Genomic DNA, 12,271 nt, shown 5'->3' on the forward strand with positions numbered 1-12,271 from the left:
CAGGTCTAGCATTTTAAGTCTTTAACTGCACTAGGTAAATATATTGCGCAGGCCCATCCCTTGGGGGTCTGTGTTCCTTTGTTTCCAACAGATGCATATAAGATTGCAGATTTTAATCTTAGCCCTAACTACATCCACTTCTTTTAAAAAGTCAAGTTCCAAAGGATTCCACTTGATTCTGATATCTGGAGCATTGAGTTAACTAGAAGTCAGCTAACAAAGATCCCAAAGGTTTTTCTTACGATTTGCGGCTTGTGTGGTCAGACAAGTGATGGTTAACAGCAGAAGTAGGAGCAGATGAAGGCTGGATGCAAACATCATGGAATTCCTTCGAAAAAGAGAGATTTGATCCTTTTCCAGCTTTCTGAAGTTTCCATTCCAATCTGAGTAATTTTGATTTACATCAGACCAAAGGCCATGGATTTTGAACTTGCTTTACAGCATCACTTCTGGTTTTTAATTAACTTTTCTAAAGAGAAGTCTTCTTGGATTGGTTTTAAGCCTAATATTTATGTAAATAAATGACTAGAAATGGGATCATAGCGTTTCCTAAATATATTACATATAGATTATGATAATGTCCATGAAAAGCAGATTACCAGAGTACCTTGGCAAGTGGTGATAGCCTTATTAATGATATATAGGGCACATTAAGGACAGAAATTGGTGGATTATCTTGCTTTTGTTTTTCTCCTTTTCTGTGACACATCCTCAACCATCAGGAAACAATACTCTACAGGTGGTCCTTGACTTACAACCATCACTGAGCCCAAAGGTTCTGTTGCTAAGTAAGACATTTATTAAGTGAGTTTGGCCCCATTTTGCAACTTTCCTTGCCAAAGTTGCTTAAGTGAATCACTTAAGATGATCAGGGGACTGAGGGCTAAAACATATAAGGAATGGTTGCTGGAATTGGGTATGTCTAGTAGTCTAATGAAGAGAAGGACGAGGGGTGAAATGATAGCAGTCTTCCAATATCTCAGGGGCTGCTCCAAAGAAGAGGGAGTCAAGCTATTCTCCAAAGCATCTGAAGGCAGGACAAGAAGCAATGGATGGAAACTAGTCAAGGAGAGAAGCAACCTAGAACTAAGGAGAAACTTCCTGACAGTTAGAACAATTAACCAGAGGAACAACCTGCCTCCAGAAGCGGTGAATGCTCCAACACTGGAAGTTTTTAAGAAGAGACTGGACAGCCATTTATCTGAAATGTTATAGGATTTCCTGCGTGAGCAGTGAGTTGGACTAGAAGACTTTCCAACTCTTTTATTCTGTTAAATTAAGTTCCAAATGGCCCTCTCTATACAGAAGATAAAATCCCAAACTGAAATTATAAACTATCCCACCAAGGCTGAAGGATTTAACAAAAATGGCACATATCAAACATTTATATATATATAATGTGTATGTGTGTGTGTATAAAAATCCCTTTTATTGTTTCTCCTGACCGATGTTCTTGAAATGAATTCATTGTGGACTGAATGCAACTATTTAGCAATTTAGATAAGGATCTTTTTAAAACAAGTGTGTCAGCAGAATGATTATTGATCCTAAGTATGATTATACAGAAGTGTTTCCTTCTCTGTAAGGGCAATGTTCTGAAGGTTCGCTTATTAAAAACAGAGTCACATGGCAGTTGAAAGGAGTTTTTTTAATATCTATTAGACAAATCCAACACATCTTCAATCTCTGTGGCCTTTAATTTCTCTTCCAATGCTCCTTTTGACTTTCCGACTCTCACCTGGAATCCCCCTACCTATTCAAAAGCTATGCCACCTGACTTGTTTTATCTAGAGCTCATCACGCAAATGAGGACTGGAAAATACCCTGAATAAAAGCAGCAGTTCAATTGTGCTATATGATTTCGTTTCCTAAAGTCTTATCTTTTGGTACAATGTCCAAAGCTGGCCATGATGGTGACTCATCCATGGAAATGTTGGTGGGAAGTGACTTTGACAACCACGTTTTGTGATGCATGGATTTGACAGACTCTTTGAATGAAGACAATTTATGGATTTCTTTGTCCCTGCCTTACTAGCGTCAGACTTCCACTTATTATACATACCCAAACTGTGTCTTATGCTGTCTTATAAATGAGGGATAAATGCAAGATTATTATTAGAGTTCCTTTTTCTCCAGCATTGAGTGAAGACATATTCCAACATGTAGGTGGTTTTACTGAGCATTTTTCTTATCCTCCTTGTTGGGGACATCCATCTACCCACGTACTTCTTGGAAGAAGAGAGAGAGGGGGGGAAACCCCTAACAAGCCCATTCATAAATTTCCATTTGAGATTTGAAAGATTGAGAAGTAGAATCGGAGTGGGCCTACCGTGAGATCATCCCTCACCCCTTCACCTTGCCTTGATCATTGTTTATAGGGAAGGAGATGAGCAGAGATGGGATATTGTGATGCCGGTCCCATTGTGACTCTTTGCATGACCAGAGCCTAGTTGGGTGAGAAGTGAAGCACAAGCTGAGATGAAAAGTAGCCTGAAACAGAGGCCACACCATTCCAATCCCCACCTTTGTAAAAAGACAGGAGAAAAAAGAACGTGGGGAAGGGTGGTGGGGGAAAGGAGGAAGACTGCCCTTTTAAAACTTCCTCTTCCTCTTCCTTTTTTTTTTTTGCCTTGTCCAACCCTCACTCTCTGAGATGGTGAATGTAGGAGCCCCAGCAGAGGCTCAGCAGCGCTTAGGCCCCTTTGCGGGAAGCGAACTGCCACTCTGCTGCTTCAAACTCTCACTATGGAAGGCAACAGCAGCTCCATGAATCGCTTCCGGGTGCGACCAGCCGAGCCGCGGGACTGTCCTCATATCATGCGACTCATTAGAGTAAGAGGAGAGGAGAGGAGAGATGGGCTTGCAGGGGGGGGGGTCTAGCCAGCGGTGGGATTCAAATAGGGGAACAACTGGTTCTCTGTGTGGATGCCGCTTCCGGAAGTCTGTTCTGGGCCTGGGCAACAAAAAATTAGCTACCGGTTCTGCCGAAGTGGTGCGAACCGGCTGAATCCCACCACTGGGTCTAGCCTGGGGTCCCCAACCTATGGTCTGTGGCCCGGGACCAGGCCGTGGGCTCTTGGCCAGTGGGCTGCGGAATTAGCTGGCTGGTGCACGCACGCGTGGGCACATATTTTTCCCCCACTCGTGCTAGCACCTGCGGCCCTGTTTGCGCATGTGCGTGGCCGTGAACGGGAATGCTAGCGCAAAGTGGTTGTCCACAGCTCGTTTGTGCATGCGCTGTTAGCCTGGACAGTTTGTGCGGCCCGTTTGCACATGCACGAACGGGCCGCTAGCTGCGTGGCCATTCGTGCATGTGCATGGCACCAGTGCATGCCATATGCACAAATGGGGCTGCTAGTGCCGTACCATGCGTGTGCGCACACACACAAATTTTGAAGCTGCTCTCCTTTGCTCCGGTCCTCAAGCCTGGAATGTTTGGAGACCTCTGCTTTAGCCTAGCAACTATTAAGAAGTCCGAACAAATAACATATATATATATATTTATCCCAGTGACATTCTGGTTTCTTCCCTTGGCAGGAGCTGGCTGCTTATGAAAACATGCCTGAAGCAGTAAAAATAACAGAAACAGGTAAAAAAGAGAGTTTTACATGTAGCCCTCGACTTACAGCGTTTCACTTTTAAGAAGAGATTGGACAGCCACTTGTCTAAATGTACAGGGTCTCCTGCTTGAGCAGGGGGTTGGACTAGAAGACCTCCGAGGTCCCTTCCAGCTCTATTCTGATTGCTTGATTGTTTAGTGACCATTCAAAGTCGCAACGGCAGCTGAAAAAAGGGACTTCTGACCGTTTTTCACACGACCATTGCAGCATCCCCACGGTCGTGTGATCAAAATTCAGACGCTTAGCAACCGTTTCATATTTATGACGGTTGCAGTGTGCCGGGGTCACGCGATCCCCTTTTGCGATTTTCTGACTAGCAAAGTCAATGGGCAAGCCAAATTCACATGACAATCGAACTTAACAACTGCAGTGTCAACACGTTCTTGCTTTGACAACAGATGGAAAGGCAGCCATTTTCTCTATTGTTTGTAGAATTAGTTGCTGCTGGGAGGGGGGAATAGGGATGAGAGTCCAGCTAGTCATAACAATAATAACTCAGCTGTGGGAACCCAAGGACATTGGCATCTAGTCATGCCGGCCACATGACCACGGAGACGTCCTCGGACAAGCGCTGGCTCTTCGGCTTTGAAATGGAGATGAGCACCGGCCCCTAGAGTCGGAAACAACTAGCACGCATGCTTGGGGGAACATTTACCTTTACATATCTATCTGTCCTCTGTGTAATCTATACCATCTATCATCCTTCTCTCTGTCTCATCTATCATTTCTATTTCTATCCTATCTATATCTAATTATCTTCTTCCTCCTATTTCTATCATCTTTCTCTGCCTCTTTCTTTCCTCCCCACCCCACCCCCCTCCTGGCTATGGAGCTGACCTTATCTCCAGATCTACCTTTGATGGCCCAGTGGGGATCCTCTTTTTTGTGATTTGCATTTAGTATTTTTCTCCATTCAGTGGCTTGAATATTTTTCAGATTTACTTCGAGATGGTTTTGGAACTCGTCCCTTCTTCCAGTGTTTAGTAGCAGAGGTATCATCAGAAAATGTAATGCTAGGTAAGCCAAAAAGTTTTCGTTTTACGTTTTTGAAATGAGTCTTAACTACCGTATCTTTGCAGGATGGAAAGTACCTATTGATGGCTTTAGTTTAGAGTATTCCAGAAATTCAACAGTCTTCTACTCCACTGGACGTTTTTAAGAAGAGACTGGACAGCCATTTGCCTGAAATGGTATAGGGTTTCCTGCCTGAGCAGGGGGTTGGACTAGATGACCTCCAGGCTCTCTTCCAACTCTGTTATTCCTTCCCTTACTCCAAAAACGTAACTAAGGAGGACCAAGGGTATAAGAGACTTTTAAAAATGGGTTAAACAAAAAGTTCACTTCTCCACAGGCTCAAGACACGTTTTACTTCAAAGTCACAATCTCGCCTACAACCGTAAGAATCTTTTGCATGTAAGATTTACCGTGCGACTTGGCATTCCTAACAAAATTCAGACTCAGATCACCACTGCCTGGATTTCCTAGGCACCTAAAAGTAATATTTATAGCAATGGAGGGAAATCACCAAATTTTGCCTAAAATCATGAAGGGTCCCTTGGGAGATGGCTGGTCTCACAAGGGCTTTGGTGAACTTATTTATTACATTTTTATGCCACCCATTTCCCCACCCCACCCCACCCAATAAGGCAAACTTTCTACCGTATTTTTAATAGCTGGGTGTAATTTTCTGGTTTTGAGTCCCCAGTAGAAAACGCCCTTTTATTGTTAACCCATTTATTTTTCTATTAAGAACCTCTTCGATCAGCCCAGAAGTAGAACGGCTGTATTTTACTTCTGCCTACCTTCTTCTGCTTAATTTTCTCAACGGCCTGAAGGATAAAAAGGCAGGGAAAAAAAATCAATTGAACTTTTAGAGGTGCTCACGCTATGCAGAGGTTCATTCTGACATCTTCCTGCTGCTTCTGAGCCCCAGGTGAACAGAGAGTCAAAGGCAATTAGTGATTAAGTGAAAGCAGCTCTCATACCCACAAATCCGTTATTCCCACCGAGTGCGTGAAGGTCCTTCTGCAAGTCTAAATGGAACCCGCGTTCCTAACATTTTTGAACAATGTCGTCTTGCAGACCCAGTGAGGATGATGAAGGACTAAAGGACTGTTAGAAAGGTGTAACTTTTCCTCTCCGTCAATAATAATAATAATAATAACAATAATAACAATAATAACAACAATAATAATAATAACAACAACAAAAAAACAACGTTGGAAGGGACCTTGGAGATCATCTAGTCCAACCCCCTGCTCAGGCAGGAAACCCTATACCAGGGGTCAGCAACCTGAAACAGTGAAAGAGCCACTCGGAACCGGTTCCTTCACAAAAGGAAAAACTGGGACCCGCAAAAAATGTGTGCACATGCGCATACATGCGTGCATGCGCAGAACAGGGTTTCACTGAAGAGTGGAGCCAAGGCAAGATATGCACCTACCCTGCATATTTGAATTGATTGGTTGAACTTTTTTAGTCCCACTTTTTTTTTTTTGGACTGCACATGGCAGAGGACTGGGAGCCGCAGGAGACGGCTGAAAGAGCCGCATGCGGCTCTGGAGCCGCGGGTTGCAGACCTGTGCCCTATACCATTTCAGACAAATGGCTGTCCAGTCTCTTCTTAAAAACGTCCAGTGTTGGAGCATTCCCCGCTTCTGGAGGCAGGTTGTTCCACTGGCTAATTGTTCTAACTGTCAGGAAGTTTCTCCTTAGTTCTAGGTTGCTTCTCTCCTGGATCAATTTCCATCCGTTGCTTCTTGTCCTGCCTTCGGGCACTTTGGAGAATAGCTTGACTCCCTCTTCTTTGGGGCAGCCCCTAAAATTGGAACAATTTCCCCCCAATAAATGTTGCACTAACGAAAAGCAGATCATACAAAGATTCTTTCCCCCCCTTTCTTTCTGAGATAATTACATTCTTTTCAGTTGTAAACTCCTCCGGATAGAAGAGCAGTGCTGAAATAATAAATAGAGGAACTCAACCTCACCGTGCAGCAAGGCATTAAACATCCCGTTCTCCAGCACTGCTTTTTTTAAAAACCGTGCAGGTGTGTATGTGTTTTGGGTGCGTGCTTATTTGAAAAGAGATCTCCGGTGGAATGTTTGATAGCTCCTGAGAATGGAGGACGAGCGTTAAAAAGAAAATATTTTAATCCAGAGCACTGAGAAAGCGTAAGGAGACACTCGGCAATCTTACACAGCAATCTTGACTGACCACCATTCATTTAGTGAGTGTTTGAAGTTACAACACTGAAAAAGTTAACTTATGGCCATTTTTTAGTTACGACCACTGCAGCATCCTCAGGGTCATGTGATCAAAATTCAGATGCTTGGCAGCTGGTTCAGTATTTATGACGGTTGGGGTGTCCCGGGGTTACGCGGTCACATTTTGTGACCGGCGCACAAGCCAAGTCAACGGGGAAGCCATTTAACAATCGTGTTACTAAACCACCGTGTTACTCGCCTAACCCCTGCTGATTCACTTAACAACTGTGGCAGGAAAGGTCACCAAATGGGACAAAATTCACTCAACCACGGAAATTTGGGGCTCAATTGTGCTTATGATAGATATGCAATAGTGGCGAATATCTGTAGCTCGGGTGTAGGACGAGGGTGAAGTTTCGTTCTCTGAGCTTGTGGGCTTGTGTCCGAACGTTTCGTTACGTCTTCAGGTGACATCATCAGCTGAGTCTTACCATTTTCATTTTGGGTACACAATTCCTTAAAGTGATGCTCCTTCTTTTCCCCCCCACCACAGATGCAGGTATTGTAGCTTTTGCTATGTATTACTTTACGTATGACCCTTGGATTGGCAAGCTGTTATACTTAGAAGATTTCTATGTTATGGAACAATATAGAGGTAACTTAACTACCCTGTTTCCTTGTTGCCCATTTCTAATACAGCCAGAAAAAGGAAGAACCACCAAGGTGGAATTAGGACCTTGTGGCAGGACTGGAGAATAGCCAGGTTTTCATCGATATTCACGTCCCCACCTGGTGTTTATTATAGCCAGAATTCTCTGGATAGTAGTATTTAGGTGGTCCTTGACTTACAACAGTTGGTTTAGTGACCATTCAAAGTTACAATGCACTGGAAAGAAAAGACTTATGACTGTTTTTCACGCTTACAACCGTTGCAGCATCCTCCCCCGGTCAGATGCTTGGCAGCTGACTCATGTTTACGACGGTTGCCATATCACAGAGTCACGTGATCCCCTTTTGTAACCACCTGACAAGCAAGGTCAATGGGGAAGCCTGATTCACTTCACAATCGTTTTTATTAAAAATAATAACAATAATGCAGCGGTTCACTTCACAACTGTGGCCAGAAAAGCTTGTAAAATGGGGCAAAACTCACTTAACAAATGTCTCACTTAGCAACAGACTTTTGGAGCTCAATTGCAGTCATAGGCTGAGGATTACCTGTACAGTATATAAAATAGGACGCCTGGCACTCCGTTTTGAGACACGCCGTAATTGAGACAGGATCCCAGAAGACAGAAAGAAGGAGAGAAGAACTGGGAGACCATCTTGCTCTGCCTCTCTGCTTTATTTTGAAAGTTAGACTAGAATAGAGCTGGAAGGGACCTTGGAGGTCTTCTAGTCCAGCCCCCTGCTCGAGCAGGAGAACCTATACCATCTCAGACCAGTGACCGTCTAGAGTTGAGTCTCTTCTTAAACATCTCCAGTGATGGAGCGCCCACAATTTCTGGCGCTAAGCTGTTCCACTGGTTGATTGTCCTCACTGTCAAGGAAGTTTCTCCTTAATTCCAGATTGCTTCTCTCTTCGGTCAGTTTCCAACCATTGTTTCTCATTCTTCCCTCTAGTGCTTTATTTGGATTTATTTATTATTTTTACAAATAAAGTGGCAAACATACCCAACACCACCTACTTCCTTCTTTCCCCCCCCCCCCCGAAAACCATCACCCTGTGAGGTGGGTCAGGCTGAGAATGAGGGACTAGCCCCAAATCACCCAGCTGGCTTTCATGGCTAAGGAGAGACTTGAACTGACAGCCTCTTGCTTTCTAACCTGGTTGCTTAATCGCTGGATTAAACTGCCCCTCTGCTGGGGGGGGGGGAGAGGATGAATAACTTCCAAGTGACCTATCGGAATTGCAGAGGTAGCGATATTCCAGGAAATTTGGCTGCTTGCATCCAATAAACTAACTTCCTGAGTTGTATCTGGGGTTATGGGTTCCGAGCATATTGTACAATCCGAGTTCTTCTCGATTTTGTGAATCCGAGAATGTGTTACTACCCAATACAGCAGTGTTTCTCAACCTCAGCAGCTTGATAGGCCTACCTATCTTCAAGCTGAGGAACATGGCAATATAAGTTTGTTGTGTAAATGCAGCTGCCCCAATGGTGGATTGGTGCCACCCTGACAGATGCAGCCAGTTATATTTTTTTCTTTCTTTCAAAAGATCTGAAACGAAAACCACAGCTAAATACCGTTTTATAGAGGTTGGTAGGATAAAGCCTTTGCTTACTGTACATATAATTCTATGGGTTAGAACAAAATAATGGAAAATTTCCAGTTCAGACAACTGAGTTTCTTAACTGTGTTTTGGCAGGCTGGGGAATTGGATCGGAACTTTTAAAAAATTTAAGTCAGGTAAGTAACCCTTTAACCCTTTTATATTTTACATGTTACGGTCATCATTTTCATTCGAAAACTCTTAATTATTGCCAAAGAGCTAGCAGAAAAGTAAAAAAAAAAAGAGCTACAGCAACCTTTCCAAAATGGATTTCTTCTACCCGAGTTGGTGGCTAAAATTTCCATCAATCCTAATGGCCATTTCTAGGATAGGACATTAAGTTTAGAGGACCATCAGTGGCTGCGTTCTTTAAAGCCACAAAAGAAAGGGTCCACGGAATCAGGGCTGTTTGTCGGATCGAAAAAGTCAAGATGACAACGGAGTCCACCATCTTAAATTTCTTGACCTCTTTCATAAGTTGAGTTTATTTGCAACCGGCAGCTAAAAACTGCTTTTGAATTCTTAAGACTGCAAAGGGAAGGTTTCATAGCTGAAGGTGCCTTTACGATTTAGAATTTTCTACGTGCAATGTTGCTACTGTCAGAGAGAGAGAGAAAAAGTGATTCAGTTGCACCTACAGGTGCAGGCATGAAAATGCAGTAATTTTTATACATACAAAGGTTCAAAAAAATGTTAAAAAAAATGTTGAATGGCTTGATCTCCTTCTAGTCAACATGCTTTGTCCAGATAGCTTAGAGCAGAGTTCCTCAACTTGGGCAACTTTCAGACTTGTGGATTTCGACTCCCAGCTTTGCTGGCTGAGGAATTCTGGGAGTAAGTCCACAAGTCTTAAAAGTTGCCCAGGTTGAGGCTTAGAGCAATGATTTCTCCACCCTGACAACATGTACTGCCTGGAGAATTCTGGGAATTGGAAGTCCATGCGTCTTAAAAGTTGCCAAGGTTGAGAAACACTGCTTAGAGCACTAGAATTCAAGAACAGTTCAGTGGTATAGAATGTGTACCTCCAGTTTTGTACAAATAATTCTGCATGCTGATAACAATTCTGCAATTCTGCATGCAGTGACTGTTGTAAAGAAAGCAGCTAAGTTCTAACTTTCGTTACCTTACCAATTTAACCAATAGGATAAATTGACATTTTAAAATAAGCCATATTGTCGACATTTGAGGGGTAGTGCAGGGGTCCTCAACCCCTTGGCTGCAACCCACTACCGGGCTGGGGGCTATTTGGAATTTGGGTGGCTGGTCGGAGCACACATGCGCAGCTCAACCTGTGCAAGTAGCGGGCTGGCAGGCACCCGTGTGTGTGCACACCAGCCTCCCACTCGTGCAAGTCAAGCTACTTGTGCGTGCACCGGCCTACCACTCGCACAAGGGCTGCATGCCCGCATGTGCACGTGGCCCAGTTCCCCCTTTGCCCTGCCCCAGCCGGACCGCCAAGCGGCAAAGGTCGGGGACCGCTGGTGTGGTGGATTCTGCCAAATTGCACAGCAAACATTTTCACCGGGGGTCTTCAAACGTGGCCCTTTCATGACTTGTGGACTTCAACTCTCAGAATTCCTCAGCCAGGCACTGCCTGGCTGAGGAATTCTGGGAGTTGAAGTCCACAAGTCATGAAAGGGCCAATTTTGAAGGCCCCCCCAATTTTTCACATTTGCGCTCAAATGCAAACCCTCTGCGCTTCCGCTTGAACAGATCGCTCTCGATTGCAACTGTAGCTGCATGCGCTTTCTTGTCGTCGTTTGGAATAAGCCGTCCATCGAGTACTACATGAGGCACGGGGCATCCGATCTGTCCACCGAAGAAGGATGGCACCTTTTCCGATTCGATAAAGAGCACCTAGTCCGAATGGCAGCCGGACAATAGCGAGGAAGTCTCCTTCCGAGAGTGGCGTTCCATCGGCTCCTCAGCCGCCAGGAAATCTCTAGCGACAATTGAGGCTCTAAAGCAGGCAAATACTAGCCACGAGAAATTAAAAAGAAGCTTGCCTGTTTTATGACTGGCGGCAGTAGCTCGAGATGTGATTGGATTCTGGTGTTTTCCCATTGGCAAGCTGTGCTGGGTAGGACGTGAAATCCCCTGAATGTTTGGTTAATAAGTACGCACTTCGGCACATTAGGTGGGGTCTCTTGGTTGTTCAGGGCTCCTTAACCAAAGTCGGAAATAGATCAACGTCTGCGCTTGAAACCAGAATTCGTAGTCAAGGTTTCTCCAGGTTAGAGATGTTGGCTCTCTCTAAAGCCTCACAGTATCAAATGAAAAGCCATGTGTGAATTGGAGGTGGAGTGGAAAGACACAAGAGTGTTTCCCTGTTTGTCTAGCTTAACCTGTCAGGTCAACACAACCGCCCTCATTAAGACATCCCATGGATTGTTAAAACGGTTAGATCAGGGGTAGGCAACCTTGGCTCTTTTATGACTCGTGGACTTCCAACTCCCAGAATTCCTGAGCCAGCAATTAGGTGGTCTCTCTTGGTTGTTCAGCATGGTTAGCTCAGGAATTCTGGGAGTTGAAGTCCACGAGTCATAAAAGAGCCGAGGTTGCCCACCCCTGGGTTAGATTGTTTGAACAAGTGGAAGCAGCACACATATTCTGAGCAGAAAACCTCAGGATTTCTTCCAAGGAGGAGAAAAAAAATGGAACTTTTCAGTATTTGAGGGAGGAGGTGGGGGGTGGTGGTCCAATTCATGCCCATAAGATGCTATGCCAAACGAACTGGAACCTTCGCAACTTCGGCCGTTACTACACTTCTGCAATGATACTTTTACAGCACGAGTGTCCAACCTTGGCAACTTTTTAAGATGGGTGGACTTGAACTCCCAGAGTTCACGCTGGTTGGGGAATTCTGGGAGTTCAAGTCCACATCTCTTAAAGTTGCCAAGGTTGGAGACCCATTTTAGAGTGCAGCTGTCTAGACAATCAAGTGAGATTTTAGAAAAATCCACGTTTTCTCTGCTAGATCCCCTAAGCCGAGTCAATTTTGGATCCAATTAAAGTGGTCATTTAATGTTAAGTGTATTTTTTTACTCCCCCTCCCCATGTTTTAGACCCTTTCTCTGTTTTGCTCTCAATGTTCAGTCTAGATTTTAAAGGCCAGCCTCTCTTGTACTATATATAGTCTTCGAACTAATTGAAAGCAAGTGGTCTGATCATC

At 44.3% G+C, this 12,271-nt stretch overlaps 1 protein-coding gene across 1 annotated transcript; it reads left to right on the forward strand.

Annotated features, from left to right (window-relative positions):
• Positions 1-2,745: 2,745 nt before the first annotated feature.
• SATL1 (spermidine/spermine N1-acetyl transferase like 1) lies at positions 2,746-11,087 on the forward strand (the record flags this gene model as incomplete). The annotated part of the gene is made up of 6 exons (XM_081336427.1): positions 2,746-2,832; positions 3,538-3,589; positions 4,557-4,637; positions 7,378-7,479; positions 9,196-9,236; positions 10,813-11,087. The coding sequence occupies 6 exons, from the start codon at positions 2,746-2,748 to the stop codon at positions 10,981-10,983; spliced, it is 534 nt and encodes a 177-aa protein (XP_081192553.1). The 3' UTR covers positions 10,984-11,087.
• Positions 11,088-12,271: the final 1,184 nt, after the last annotated feature.

Source organism: Vipera berus (assembly GCF_964194415.1).
Source record: "Vipera berus genome assembly, chromosome: 11".
NCBI classification, from domain to species: domain Eukaryota; kingdom Metazoa; phylum Chordata; class Lepidosauria; order Squamata; family Viperidae; genus Vipera; species Vipera berus.